The following is a 15,163-nucleotide window of genomic DNA, read 5'->3' as shown; positions in this document are numbered from 1 at the left end:
TTTACACACAATAATACATTATTACCACCATTTGTGGGAGTTTTTGTCCAATTGGTCAATTTATTGTGTGGCTCAACAGCGGACAAACAATAAATTATAGCATCAATTGTATCATATCATATCATATCATATCATATATCATATTTTATTGTATTATATTGTGTTGTTTTGTAATGTTAGATATTGTAACAGATTGCACTGTAATGCATGTGTATGTATTACACCACATCGTATTACGTTGTATTTTATCACACCATATTGCATCATGTTGTATCGTAACATATTGTACATCATCATAATGCTTTGTATTGAAATATATGGTTATTTCAACTAGTCAAACTCCTCCCAGTTAAAGCCATATGAGTGATGACCCAGCAGTTGATAAATGGACCTGATACTAACTGTACTCAAACATGTAAAACCCTGCACCTGCATGGTCTCTTTGTCCTCCTTGGCGTAGTGTGACTCAGCAGTGGTGGCGTATGGGAAGGCGTCCTCGGTGATCATGGTGACCTGGGTGGGGGCGGGGCCATAGGGGTCGTAGTCTTCCCCCTCTGGCTGCTGGTCCTCATCGTAGCTGTGAGTCGGTTCAGGTGGATACTCTGAAAGAAGATGAAATCTGAGATTTTTTACGGTTTGGGCTGGTTATCAGTAGCTGCCATTCAGATACGAACAGGTGAGCTCACCTGGATGAGGAGACGCCAAGCTGTCATAGTGGTCGACTAGAGACCCTTCAAAGGTGTGGTCTTCACCTGAACACACACATAATCATACAGATTACTACTTTCTCTGACGCATTGTGACATCAAACAAAAAAAAAAGAAGAAGACTAAATCCTGGAAAGATAAAAATTATTCACAAGCATCTTATTCTTTAAAGTAGGAGTGTCAAACTCATTTTAGTTCAGGGGCAACATGCAGCCCAATATGATCTCAAGTAAAACACACCAGTAAAAATAACAGCGAAAAAAGCAAAATTACATAATGAAAGTCTTTACATCTACAAACTAGACTTTAAAAAATGTGAATAACATGAACAACTACAAACAACCTGAAACTTCTTATGAAAAATAAGTGCAATTTAACAATATTACGTCTCAACTTATCATTTGCACGTTTATTACAACTTACAGATCACAGTGGATCTAAAAATACACAAAACATTTAGTAACAGGTAGAATATTATTAAAATTACACTTACTTCTCTCAAGAAATGTCATGTTGTTCACATTCGTTCAGGATATTCAGGAAAAGATAGTTTGTAAATCTAAACATTTTCATGTAATTTTACATTTTACCCTAAAACAGAAAATCTGGAGTTGTCATTGTTTATAAGTTATTATGATGCCATCCCACAATCAGAATGGCTGTAAAAAAAATGCAAACATCCAATACTAGAGTCAGTTTGTTTTGTCTATTCTAGGCTTGTTGTTAACAGTAAATCAACTGTAGTCTACACTCAAACATAGTAGGGAACACTGGTACATTTACTACAACACTGGATACAACCCTGTACAATGGAATGAAGGAGATGAGAAAGTCCATTTGGAGTATGGTGACACTATAAATGACAGATATAAAGAAATAAACAACTCATCATAAGGTAACAGTAACACAAGTCTCATTTTCATGTCATGATATATAATAAAAACCTAATTATGACTACTGTATTCCATTTCTATCCTTGGATCCTCAAAAATCCTCCTAAATCTCACACACTGGACAATTAAGTGAGTTGCTACGGTAACAAACTGCTCAGAGTTGGAGAAGGACTTCAATGACAGCGAGTCAGTGAAACACTACAAATTAGAATAAACAGGAATAATTGTCTGTGGCTGACATCCACTGTAAATAAATGCAAGCAGATGAATATATCAGCTATCAAATAACTATTATGTAGGCTGCTTTAAAAGGTTACAGCATAATCAATAGCAGTGTGAAATCAAAGAGGAGTTACAACAGCGTACAGATTTACACAATATCTTTGTAAATTCTATGATTGCAAAGAGTGTGTTGTCTTTCTTCCCTTTTATTCTTTCATTTCCTTCCCCTCTGCCCTCATTGCTTCAGTTCTATTTTCATTTAAGTGGCTCGTTGGTCTAGGGGTATGATTCTCACTTCGGGTGTGAGAGGTCCCGGGTTCAAATCCCGGACGAGCCCTACCTTTAGAGACAGAACCTCAATGCTCTCAGTTAAAGTAAATCAGTGAAAACACATGCTTTAACAGAGAAATGAAGATGTGTTACTACAGCTAAATCAAAAAGGGTATTTGTTGATACTTTGCAGATAAAATAATAAGAAATAGAAGAAGCAGTCCTAAAGACATACATTAAGCTACTGTACGTCTTAAATATTCAACTAAACACTATTTCCTCCAAATGTCACAGTTTAACCCATAAAGACCCAGTACTACTTTTGTGGCAGTTCCAAAGTGGAATTTTCTCTATAGCTAACCTTTCTAGGTTGATTTATCACCATTTATTATAATATTATCATCTGTATTTTGAATTTTATTAGGATATATCAGGTATTTTCCTGTATTTAATTTACGGATCATGAAGATGTTCATAAAAGCTCAGATTAAAGTTGAAGGTTACTATATCAGAAACAGACAAAACTGAAGAAAAAGTGACTTTTTCAGCAAAGATATCAGTAACTAAACATAAAACAAGTGTCTTCATCCACTGTTATTGATCCAACTTCATGGGTTTTATTGATGAATCAATGTTGTAGAAGATGACGGTGTTTCCATGGTAACTACAGAGCCTCTGAATGTCCAAAAGGGTCATATCTGATGACCGTGAAAGGATGACAAACCATATTTTACACCAATTATTTACATGTATTGATAGAATTAGTGGATCAACAAGTATTAAACATATTATATCAGTGGATGCTTTTGGTCAGTGATGTATATTTGGGTCTTTATGGGATAATTTCTGAGTAAACAATCAGGCTGAGACATCTACAGTAAACCTTTAAAGGCATATGCTGTAAATGTGATTTGTCTGATCATGAAATGTAACATTTCATGTTTGATGGCGTCTCTGACCTGAGTGGTATCCAGAATATTCATCCTGACAAACAGAAAAGATGACACACAGTAGGAAGATGAGCAGCCGTGAGAGGAGAGACACCTGCAGGAAAACGCAGGAAAAGTCATCGACAATTTTATCCACAACTAGAAAAGCACTCAGAAAGCACAGACCTCTGCCAAGGCAGATCACCCCCTCCCCATCACCACCAATATTTAATCATTTATTCCTTGTGCCAGAATCAACATTTTCAGAAAATTTCATCAACCCCCCCCCATCACCACCAAAATGTAATTATTTGATCCTTGTGCCAGAATCAACATTTCCTGAAAATTTCAACCCCCCCCCCCCATCTTGATCACCACCAAATTTTATCATTTGTTCCTTGTGCCGGAATTAACATGTCCTGAAAATTTCATCAAAATCCGCCGTTTCACTTGGCGGAAGTAATAAATCAGTTCAGTTCATAGACAGAGGAAAAGCTGTTGTACAGTAAATGAGCATTTCTCCATTTTTTCCCCGAAGATTTTAGTAGTAATATTTGAGTTAAATTGCTGTTACTGCAGATGATTAATTGTATATATCTAGTGTAAGTCTCTCTCCTGAGGATTAGGTTTGCAAAAGCCTTTAAAGGAAGGATATATAGGGTTAAATCACTGTTTTTTATGCATCTGTATTTGCTTATTTTCTAAAAAGAACTTAATTTTTAATTTATCTGTAACAGCAGAGGCTAAAAACAACAATAATGCTGTGATATACATAACACAGTTGACTAATAAAAGCCTCTTCCCCTGGTCGTACACTGTGTTAATACTGTGATGATGATGTTTAATTGCTGTACATGTAGTTGTATTTGTTGGTCATCAAATGCCATTTTATTTTAATATTTGTGTTAAGCTTGATTTATCTACTGTCATGATGAGTCAGATTTCAATAATGCACATACAAACAAAACAAGCTTTGTCACCAACAGATCAGATGTTTAAGTCACTCTGTGGCTGGGGAAGGTTGGAGTTTTGTCACATTTTAACAGGTCAAAACTTTTTTTCAGACCATTGGATTTTCCTTCAGTTTCATCATAACTCTGAGATGAAATCCCAAGTCAAAAAACTTGTGAACTAAAGGGAAGAGACTGACCTCAATCATAAGATATCTGAATCCAAACACGTGTTTGCACAAGTTGGGAAATTTTGTTAGAAATGGCACAAGAGGATATGTCACAATATTTCAACTCTTAACTGGAAAATAACTATCCAAGACCATCCTTTCACTGTCCTGCTCTGATTTTATAGATTTTACAGATTTCACAGTAAAATTTAACTGTAACAGCTTCTCCAAACAAATAACCTCTATTAGGATCAATAAAGTTGTTTGCACTGTAATGCTTTGCTAAACAGCTGCTAAATATAATGTATTACTTCATAGTTTTACTGTAAGCATTAGTATTGATATGGTCAATATAAAGTCTTGTACAGTAAATAAACACACATTCTGGTTTTCTCAATTTGAGCATGAATAGATGGTCGTCTGTAGGCGGCGCCTGATGTAAAGCGAAAGAACCGATCACTCTGACTTGCAGGACCTCAGGGCCAGCGAGGTGAAACACTTTCACTTAATTTTTCTAAAAATCTCCAAAGTTTACTGAATAAGCAAAAACCAGCAGAGGAAATGTTTTTGTCACAGTAAAAATCTCTCTTTTGTATTATAAAACTAACAAAAAGTGTAACACTATAATGAAAAACTCATAACCTCACCAGGAAAGTCAGATTGGAATCTTATGCTGGAGAAAAAGTATCTATTTTCACCCAATAAAAAAAATATATATACTTCCTTTTTGTCTTTCTAAGTAAAAATGGAACAAAACCAGATAAAGAAAGATATTTTCTAAGAATGTTTTATGCAAATAAAGACAAATCTAATGAAAGGATGTTTGGACAAATACTATGATTAAATGATTTTAACTGTATTCTAGGCAGGTAGGATGAAACAATTAAGTATAAAAATCTGTACAGTAAAAGTTTCATGTGTTTCAGAGACAGAATTATGAGGGTTTTCTTTTCCATCACCAGGCTGAGGTGCAGTTTCAAAGCCATTTTGGGCAGCACATAAACCAAATGAAAGTAAAGTCAAAGTGAAGACAACCGCAATTGGTCACATTGGCCTTCTGCAAAACATCCAAAAGTTTACTTGCTTTTTTTATATATTTGCAAATTTTTGTGCACATGACAATAAAGTGGCTAAACATGATACTGAATCCTATTTTTACTGAAAAAGTTAAGAATCAGACTCCTCAATGATACACCTAAGTCTTCCACAGATTTAGACAAAATCCTGGAACCCAAACACCCCTGAAACCTTCTGAAAACCAAGAGAAAACCTTGAATACGCCAGAAAATAGAAGCTTCATTTATTACAGCTATATCAAATGCAGTCACTTCTAAGGCCTGGTATTTGAAACATTAATGTAAGATGCTTTGAGGAATCACTAACATTCTGAGAGGACAGTCAAATTAAAACCTTACAGTGATTATTTTCAGCCTGAGAACCTGGAAAGTGCAAAAAAAAAAAGTTCACCTTCTGCAGCTTCCATTGGTGGTCAGTCCGAGAAACAATAAACGACACTTTTAAACACTTTCCAAATAAACAAAACTCCACTGTGGGCCCCTGTAACGTCCAAACCAAAAACCCGTTTGGTCTCCCCCAGCGCCGACAGCCCGTCCTTACCTTGCTGCTGGAGGCTGCCATGGTGCTGCAGTCTCCTCTCAGAGAAGACTACGTCCAGAAAAGACACTTTTCAGGATACAGTAGAGGATAAACCTGACCTGATTTGGCTTTCCCTGAGCAGTTCTCACAGCATTATCCCTGCAACGGTTCCCTGTCCTGTCCAGGATCCCTCGGGTTCCCAGGCTCTGATGGGATCCTGATGGTGTTTTTTTTCTTGTTTTTTTTCATCCTCTACCTCTGCTTCTCAGCCGGGTGAGAAATACCTGAGTCAGAGTCCAGCACCGACAGAGAAGACGAAGAGAGAAATCTGAGCAGGAGATTCATGTCAGCAAACAGTCAGGATGGTTTTTACATCATTTGCAAAGACAATATTATGATTAATTAGGTCATTAATCCAAAACAATAATGACCAGACAGTAATTCTATCAAAAACCCCTATCTATTCAATACTGTCTGACCTGATACTCGCCCTACTTGTCTCAATGAGATTTTCCTAATACAGAAGAAATTTCTGAGAATAATTAGTTCTGTAAAAAAAGTCATTAATCTGATTCTCTTTTCAGAAATTACAAACTTCTACCAGTTTAATGGGAGTGTTCACCGGACCTGTGTCTATATAAACAATAATTTAATTCATATTCTACTACAGAATTTCTTTAGATTTTTATTTAGACAATATTCTTTCACCTTCTGTTCTGCTTGACTTCTGTTAATCAATATGTTCAGAAATATCGAGGGCCATCTCTTTAGAATAATCTACATTATCCTTATTTTAAAAACATCTAAATAGGACTTTTAAATTATAGTGGCACATATATTAAGTATAAGATCCTGTCCTTGTTGGGCGATTTTTTTTTCCTTTTTATGCTATTTTATTGCATGCCTTTGGGGTAGTGATTTTTATGATTATTTAAATTTTTCACCTCATGGTATGTAATGTGTAACTAAACTCCCACTCTACCTGGTTGCATTTTGTGGATCTGATACTTTATCCACATTTTAACAGCTTTTAATTTGTATTTATTTATTCGTTATTGGTCAGCGTGTTAATGAGATCATTAAAAGAAGTCATTTATGAAAGACTTAAGAACTGCCATGTTAAAAATACATAAAAACTATGCAATCAGAATTTGCCTAAAAATGTTCACCTAATATTACCACTTCGCAATTTTCAGATTTATGACATTTCATACTATCTAATAAACAGATGTCAGACAGGATGAAAAATTCACTTCATACTACAGTGAATTTAGCAGCAAATATTGAATTTCTGATGCTCAGCACAATCTTTATAGTGTCTTATCTAATGAACTTTACTTTGTAAAACTAACCTATACTATGCTAGAAAAACAGATTCATTAGCAAAAACCTTTTTTTCCCCCTACACCGCATTTTCCCTACATCTCATTTTGCCGAATTTATTTAGAAAACAAATATTTTAGGTTTTACCACATAAATATCTTTATTCGGATTTTGCTACATTAACTGTAACAGTTCTGAACTGAATAATCTACAATAGTGTCCAGTCCTGAACCCATTAAAACCTCAAGAATCTGATCCAGTGGAAATGATCAGCTGCTTGTATTTTACCTTCAGAAGTAACATTAAGCAGAAACAAATGTAAAAACTGGTGAAGAACATGACAAGATCCATTAAGATACAAATGAAAATCTGGGTTACCCCATTAAATATTGATTCATCAAGTTTTCACATTTATATGGTGATTGTTAAAGATAACTGAACTTCTCCTGCTGCATTTCCTGAAAACACTGCATTTATTTATTTCTTTATTTCAACCAGTTCTCATCTGCAAATCAGTGCTCTTAATGACAATATTTTCATTTGGAATTTACGAGGAAAGTTGTCAGTAGTTTTGAAAATAAAAATATTCATTTTATTGACACCTCTATAAAAAAAAACAAAAAACCCAAATTTACAGAAAATAGATTAGACTGTAAACATACAAACAGTAAACTGATCTCCAGTGGTGCATGCAAATCTTTGTTTTCTTAAATTTTCATACATTTCATCAGGTGTGGCTTCAGATTTATTTACTTCAAATTACCTTGTTAATTTTCAGACATTTTCAGATGATCTAACCCAACATTTCAAACTAAAATGCCTTGATGACTACATAAGTCCTGTGGCAAAAATTCACATAACTGACTGGAATAGGGTGACCTTTGACCCTGTGGTAGAAGAGTGCCAGCTATGACACTCCTGCCCAACATTCCATGTAGTCTTTGGCCAACAAGACAGATGTGGGTGGACTATTCAAGATCGTCGAACACGTTTAAATGAAGAGCAACAGTGCGAAAACGTCATATTTCATGTGTTTTAATTAAATCCTTTGTGAATCTTTAATATAGAGTTAAGATAAACATTTTCTCTTTAGGGGAAAAATTAAATGACCACAAATACTAAATAAATCTCCAGTTTGTAATATTAACATGTTTCACTCTAATGACCTTTGACCTTCTATGATCTGACTCCCTGTGATTCAGTACTGTCACTTCTCTTTCTCCCTGTCATCTTTCTTCTTCTTTTTCTTCTTCTTGTGCTCGTGATGGCGGTAGTCATCAGGAGAACGTGAATCCCTGTGAAGATCCAAAAACAGTTGATTATCTTTTATGAACAAAAGTCTAAATACCACCACCAGGTCAGTTTTATATTAATGTGTGAGACAGAAAGAGAAACAGATCAGTTTTCAACATTTACAAGTTAAAGGTGAACGTCACAGTCATTCCTCACCTTTCTCTCTTCTTTTTCTTTTTCTTCTTGCCCTCTCTGTCTTGGCTTCGTTCACGGCTCCGATGGCGTCTGCTGTGGGAGTGGTGGGACTCAGAGGATGCCGACCGCTTCTCATCCAAGTGTTGCCTGAAATAATGTTTTGGCGCCATAAATAACCAGTCCTCCTACTGTATTTTAATACACTTCAGATTTTATTTTTTAATTTTTTTTATTTTTACCTATGAAAGAGTTCAGATGTTGTCTCCTGCTCTTCTTCATCCTCTTTCCACTGTCTTGCGAGCTCCTCTGAATGGACGCTGATCACCTCTCGGATCACCTGCAGAGTGGCCATAATTTTCCATTACATTACACAACCAACATTTATTTTAACAGGCTGTTATAGTGGACTGATGTTTTGAGATTGGTTCTGAAGATGGAACTACATTACACACAATGAGTTTCCATTTATAGCTGGGTGTCCGATTTCACCTCTACAACACATCATCGAGTGGTATTTTATTTAAACTAAATTTCCAAAGGCAGTTTTCATGGTTTTGAATTTGACACAGGTCTGCTTCCCATATACTCAGATACTTCTTTCCTCAAAGTTAGCTTTTGTTTGCCCTTTGACTTTTGGATTTAGGTCAATAAAAATGATTTTCTAAAAAACAAGAAGGGATACAATTTTCATAAACCACACTTACAGTGTAGACACAAGTTTCAGTCAATGATAAAATTTAACTGTCCACCATTATAAAGTTATATCTCCTTTATATATGATGTAATTTATGCAATGGTCAGATATGGTCAGAACATTACTGGTGCCAACTTTTGATAACAAAACAAAAATAAAAAAAAAATATATAATATTAAATCATGGCAAGAAGCTGAAAACTGAGCCTTTTTCTAACATTCTGGGACATATACCTGCTTCTGATCTACCCTTTTCACATTTCAGCAAATGTAAACTCAATTCTGAAGATCTGAGACAAATGGCTAAAACCATTCTCAAATAAACTATTGAGCACTGTCTTTAATTTACATAGATAGATAGATAGATAGATAGATAGATAGATAGATAGATAGATAGATAGATAGATACTTTATTGATCCCGAGCCGAGGGAAATTCAAGTAAGAACTTCTAGATTGTAGAACCATGTGACAATCCTCCTGTGGTGTTGTTTGTACCTCAGTGTATGACTTTTTGGTGATGTGCACATTCTTGGCTCGGTAGGACTGACGCCGCCTCTTGTAGTCTCTCATCTCTGCAATCAGCTCTAGGTGAGTCTTTGGTTCATTTTGTTCTTCACCTATAAATAAACACATATTTATTTCACTGGAGCATGGAGCTGAGAGAGAAATCAAACATCCTCAACCTTCAGTTCACTGACACCAAGGTGGATGATATGTGGAACTTATCTGTGAAGAATGCAGCTTTATTCTTACCCTTCTGGAGTTTCTTCACCAAATCTACGTAGAGATCCTCATTGCTGGAGGACTGAGCCTGATCCCTTTGATGGGCAAGGACATCAACCACATGATCGTACAGAGCCAGTCGGTCAGCCACAGTAAGGTCACACACGGCTCTCTTGTGGTTCTGAGGCACGTCCACCGGCTGTCCGGAATACTGACCTGAAGGAGGAGGAAAGATGCTTTACACATTAAGAAACGACTGACAGGAGCTTCATTAGCTTCACACATAATTAATCACAATAACACATTCAAACATTTCATCAGCTAAACTTCATAAACTGTCAGAATAAGTCACTTGATCCTTACAAGTGAGAAACCCACAAAGTGTCTAAAACTATGGCTTTGATCATGGAAAATCAAACCCCTGATCTATTTACAGGAGTATGGTTATATTCATTACTCTTTGGTAGTAGAAAAAGACATTTTTAAAAACCAAGGGAAACAGGGTCTGCATATTGCCCCCCTTTGGAATTAAAATGTAACTAATGGGGCTCAAATTCTTAAATGTTTTTTTTCCTGAAAGTGGTGATAAAATGACACTTTTAAAATGATACTCAAGCATAAATGGAGCCTGAACCAATGCTACCAGTAAATAACAGTCTGAAGCACACTTCTGCCTAATTTAAATAAATGCACTTTCCAACAATTCAATTGTTTTTATGGTAGACATTGTCATACATGAGCAGTATGTATTTTAAATATAGGTGTGAAGTAATATTTTTCATTTTTATTACATCAAAAATCAGAGGATGTTATTTCTTTAAAAAAAATTATAAAAAAAAATGCTTCCACACTGTCACCACAGTAGTATTAAATGAGATATAAGTATAAAAATTTGAGAGATCTGATGCACCTCAATATGGAGATACACCAGACTGAAATTGGTCTGAAGTGAAAATTAAACTTTTTTTTTGTACAGTTTCTAACAAGCTAGAATTTGGCAAATCTGCAATTAAGTTTCCATTCAGTCCTTTAGATACAGCTCTAATATGAACCAGTACTCATACTGGCAACAGGTTTCAGTGCTCAAGGATACTATAAGGGGAAATAAAAAACTATGGATTTGACTAAAAGCGGAAATATAATCAGAAGCCGAACATTCACTGTAAGTCTGTAACTGGTTTAAAAGACCTCATCAAAAAAGGACTTTCCCCTGCACGTAAAGGGAAAATTGTGATCCCAGCCCAGCAGTTTCAAAGGATATGGCATTAAAGGATACTGCACGTAATCAGGCAAGCCTGAACCAGAGCAGCAGAACTTTTTAGAGCCCAGCGCTTCTCTAATACTCACCACTGTCACTGAAAACAAAACATACAACAACAGGTTACACAGTGTGGCAGAAATTACATCAGATCTAATCACAGCACCAAATGCAGGAAAGTGTAGAGTCATAGTGTTCTGATTTATTAGGAAAATATTTGGAGGTGATGGAGCAGACGTGGATCAGATGAGGCCGCACAGCTCACTGATGGGTAAATGGGCTCATCACAAAATAACTTTAGTGACATCTAGTGATCTGTCAGTGTCTCTACAATCTGAATGTTAAAATAAATGGACTCTGAACATTGTGCTTCTTCTTCTACTCGGTCTTGTTAGGTGGTACAGTGTAGCACAACAGAGTGAAGAGTTTCATGATTAAGCATTACAAACTGAGCACCTTGCCAGAAAACTCCTTCCATCTTCATAAGAGGTGCAGCAGATCTAGCCTGGAGGATCACCTGATGCTGCATGGATTTGTCTACAAAAAAGGAAACAAAAATGATTAAAATATGGATAAAAATTACTTTATAATACTCACTTCCATGCACCATGTAAATATTAAATCAGATTGAGACCTGGATACTTGGAACATAACTTCACACCATTTGACCAATCACAAGCAGCACTGAACAATGTTATCATGTATCACAGGATAATGTCAAATTGCTTGTGAACCTTTTGGAAAGTGTAATTTTGTACTAAAACAGCAAAAAATACACAAGAACCTACTGCATACATCATGAAGGGTTGCAGTGGATTCTTAACAGCAACAACATGATTGTAAAACAGTGGTTGCATTAGGACTCAACATTAAGTACTGACTGCTAAGACGGGGTATACAAAATGCCTCGTTGGGTGGGTAAATCTAGAAACTAAGTTTAATCACTCTGTATAGTGGTGAATACAAACTGATTTTGGGCAAAAACATTAAAGCTGAACCCTAACATCAATTTCTCACATCATTTGATAAAGGAAACCATACTCACCCATTGTAAAGGTTCTGACTTTGTTGCTGTCATAACAGACAGACGGATCAAACATCTCTGCCTGCAAAAGAGTTACAAATCCTTTTACTGCTCTATTAATCATTACGTTTGATATCAGAGACAATATATTTACTAAAAACGTACTGCTTGTCTTCACATTAGAACAGAGTCATGGTTTGTTTACCTGCTCCTCAGCCGTGTAGCCCATCTGTCTGAGGCTGCAGGAGGCTTTGTGTTTCTCCATGCTCTTGACTGGAACTCTGTGATCGGGGTCGTAGGGACATTGCTCCAAGGCCTCCTTTGAAAAAAAGAAGAACTATATTTAACTTAATTGAAGGTGAAAGTATGTGTAGTGACTGGAACAGATACCATAACAAGTTTTTGTTAAACTTAATGACACACACATACACCTCCACACGCACTTTTGTAGAAATAACCGAAACTATCAGACACCTAATGTAGAGACGTGCAGCTAGGTTACATTGTTAAGGATGATTAACAGCTACCTAAAACAAATAGCATTACAGACGTTAATGTAAACCACAGTAAACAAACCTTTGGTCTGACAATTCAAAAAACAGTAAACTGAAAGATTAACTACACGCTAAAGTTAGCTCAAGTAGCGTAAGCTAACTGTTTACCTGGTCGGAGCCCGTGTAGTCCTGCGACCATCCCAGTGTTTCAAATATGTCCTGCAACTGTTTTTTACAATTCTCTGTGAACTCTGTTAGCTCCTGTAGACGGCTCATGCGGTCCTGAAGGCTTTGTGTTTCTAATAATTCAGCCATTTCTGGGTTATAATCTAGTATGTATTTATTTGCTAATGTGTCTTCTCGGTACCGACGGCGGCCATGTTTATTGGTCTGTATGACGTCACGGAGAACGACGTCAGAAAGCAGTAGCGAAGCATGCTGGTAGTTGAAGTCCACCATTGTACTGCGTTATTATCAGTTCGTTGAGCTCATAGAAAGCGAAGTCTTATACTCAGCCTTGGTGTTGACTGTCTGAAGGACCTCTAGTGCCGTTTCTGTAGGTCAAAATGCTTTTCATCACCAGGATAATGTTTACATTCCAGTGGGAACCATCCAGACCACAAACTACCAGAAAATATCAGCTCTGCTGAGAGTCTGAGTTCTTTTAAGTCAAGGTTACAGACTCACCTGTTCACTGCTGCCTTTGACTAAAAGGCTTTTTACTTTTTAAATTTTACATTCTCCTTCAAAACTCTGCACTGCAACTCTTACTTTAATATGTGTGTGTTTTTATATTTTGGGTTTTATGTGTTGTTTCCTTACTTGCTGTTTTTAATCACCTTTTACATGTTTCTTTTATAATGTTTTAAATGTGTTTCTTTTTCCTTTGTCGTTGTATTTCAATGTCCTGTGTGAAGCACCTTGAATTGCCTTGCTGCTGAAATGTGCTATACAAATAAACTTGCCTTGCCTTACATTTTCTGTTCTCATTGTCTTTGTCTCTTTACTGTTACCAACTACCTCGATATCTTTGTGTGATGTTGGAGCTGCTTTCACACCTGCATCACAGTCACAGTGTTTGATTTATTCTGAAACTGAATTGACATGACTCATGTTAAAATATTTGATGTCGACTCTGAGACACAGCTTTTAGTACAGCATACATATTCTGATTTAATGTTTTCTGATTGTGAATCAGGGTTGTGGTTGAATCAACATTAATAAATGAGGAGACCAGGCAAGGAAAATGTGGGAAAAACTTAAAAATTAAGAAATCTGTCAGTTTTATTTTATTATGTTGAAAAGTGATGTTAAACACAAGGACACATAACAACTGAGAAAGGGTAAATAAATTAAATACAAAGGCATTTGACTTATATTTGAATATCTTTGCATAAAAGGTCAAAACAGGGTGAACTGGTTCAGGTGGGATAGAGCTGGGGGTCCTGCAGCAGGTCAGGATCCAGCAGATCATCTGTGTACACATCCTCCGTTCTGAGAGGAGAAAAAAAACATAATTTTTAATCACAGCCCTACATGTGACTGATTTGCAATGTATTATAGCTATATTTAAAATGCATTACACATAATATCAGTTACTGCTATAACAATAATATTATAGATAAAGTAACTGACAAAGTAAATCGCTTACATTACTTCTAGAGTGTCTTCAACAGCAACTTCCTCCACCACCTCCACTCCCACCACCATGTTCGTCCTCACTGCATAAAGCAACAATAAAAATGGTGTTAGGAATTTGACTTCAGACAACCATTATTTTGGATTTTAGATAAAAATTGAAACACAAACCAGGTTATTATTGCTCTCTAACAGAGTGATTTTAGTGTAAAGATGCTAGAGAAGCAGGGAAAAGAGGATGTACACAATAATCACAGAAAGGTGAACTGCTTTTAGTCTTTTGAGTCAAACATATTCAACAACAAAATAAATATCACCACATGTAAGAAACGGGCAGATTTACACACTCCACTGCAAGAAAAAGTCAATTCATTCAGTGTTTGTATTATTATATATTATTAAAATGGTTCCTATCAGTGATCAGAAAAACACACCTGTTTTGAGTGTTGTGATAATGCATTTTCAAAAAAACTGAAGAGAAATGTTAAAGAATTTATTTAATTTAAGAAGGAGCAGAGGTTGGAACTCAACCTATAAAGCCCTCAACACTTCATTCTTCAGTTTATCACAAACATTCAAATGCTTGGACACTTGTGGTTTTCACTAGGACAAAAAACAGTGCTAAAACATATGACTGAAAATTTAATCAATCCACTTGTTTGATTGCATACTCGTGAAAAAGGTTAAATTATGAGGTTACTTATATACTATTTTACTTATGAAATACTTAAGCCATAATAGGCTTAACTGGCTTATTACACAGACTGGAATGTTGAATGGATACATTACTCTGGATTTACAGACTATAATATATAAAAAATAACAGAAATGATCCTCCAAACGA

General features: G+C 35.9%; 2 protein-coding genes and 1 non-coding gene across 3 annotated transcripts in view; 1 reads left to right on the top strand and 2 right to left on the bottom strand.

Annotated features, from left to right (window-relative positions):
• Positions 1-6,545, bottom strand: part of LOC115435201 (collagen alpha-2(I) chain) — a 39,159-nt gene extending 32,614 nt beyond the window's left edge. Inside the window, exons 1-4 of the mRNA XM_030157466.1 lie at positions 5,759-6,545; positions 3,052-3,136; positions 687-752; positions 430-602 (exon numbers count right to left, since the gene is read on the bottom strand). Coding sequence (XP_030013326.1) covers positions 430-602; positions 687-752; positions 3,052-3,136; positions 5,759-5,779 — 345 coding nt within the window. The 5' untranslated portion in view covers positions 5,780-6,545. The remainder of the gene's footprint in view (positions 1-429; positions 603-686; positions 753-3,051; positions 3,137-5,758) is intronic.
• On the top strand, positions 2,088-2,159 carry trnap-cgg (transfer RNA proline (anticodon CGG)). The gene has a single exon. It is a non-coding gene; the product is annotated as a tRNA-Pro (tRNA).
• A 974-nt stretch (positions 6,546-7,519) lies between the features above and the next one.
• Positions 7,520-13,060, bottom strand: snrnp48 (small nuclear ribonucleoprotein 48 (U11/U12)). Its single transcript, XM_030157473.1, has 9 exons — positions 12,850-13,060; positions 12,393-12,506; positions 12,209-12,269; positions 11,620-11,700; positions 9,936-10,121; positions 9,678-9,799; positions 8,728-8,825; positions 8,510-8,635; positions 7,520-8,355 (listed from the first exon to the last, which is right to left on the bottom strand). Exons 1-9 carry the CDS (start codon positions 12,994-12,996, stop codon positions 8,268-8,270), a joined length of 1,023 nt encoding a protein of 340 aa, XP_030013333.1. The 5' UTR covers positions 12,997-13,060; the 3' UTR covers positions 7,520-8,267.
• Positions 13,061-15,163: the final 2,103 nt, after the last annotated feature.

This window comes from Sphaeramia orbicularis, chromosome 16 (assembly GCF_902148855.1).
Source record: "Sphaeramia orbicularis chromosome 16, fSphaOr1.1, whole genome shotgun sequence".
Lineage (NCBI taxonomy): Eukaryota > Metazoa > Chordata > Actinopteri > Kurtiformes > Apogonidae > Sphaeramia > Sphaeramia orbicularis.
Note: the sequence above shows the minus strand (reverse complement) of the source record. Positions and strands in the feature narration are given on the sequence as shown.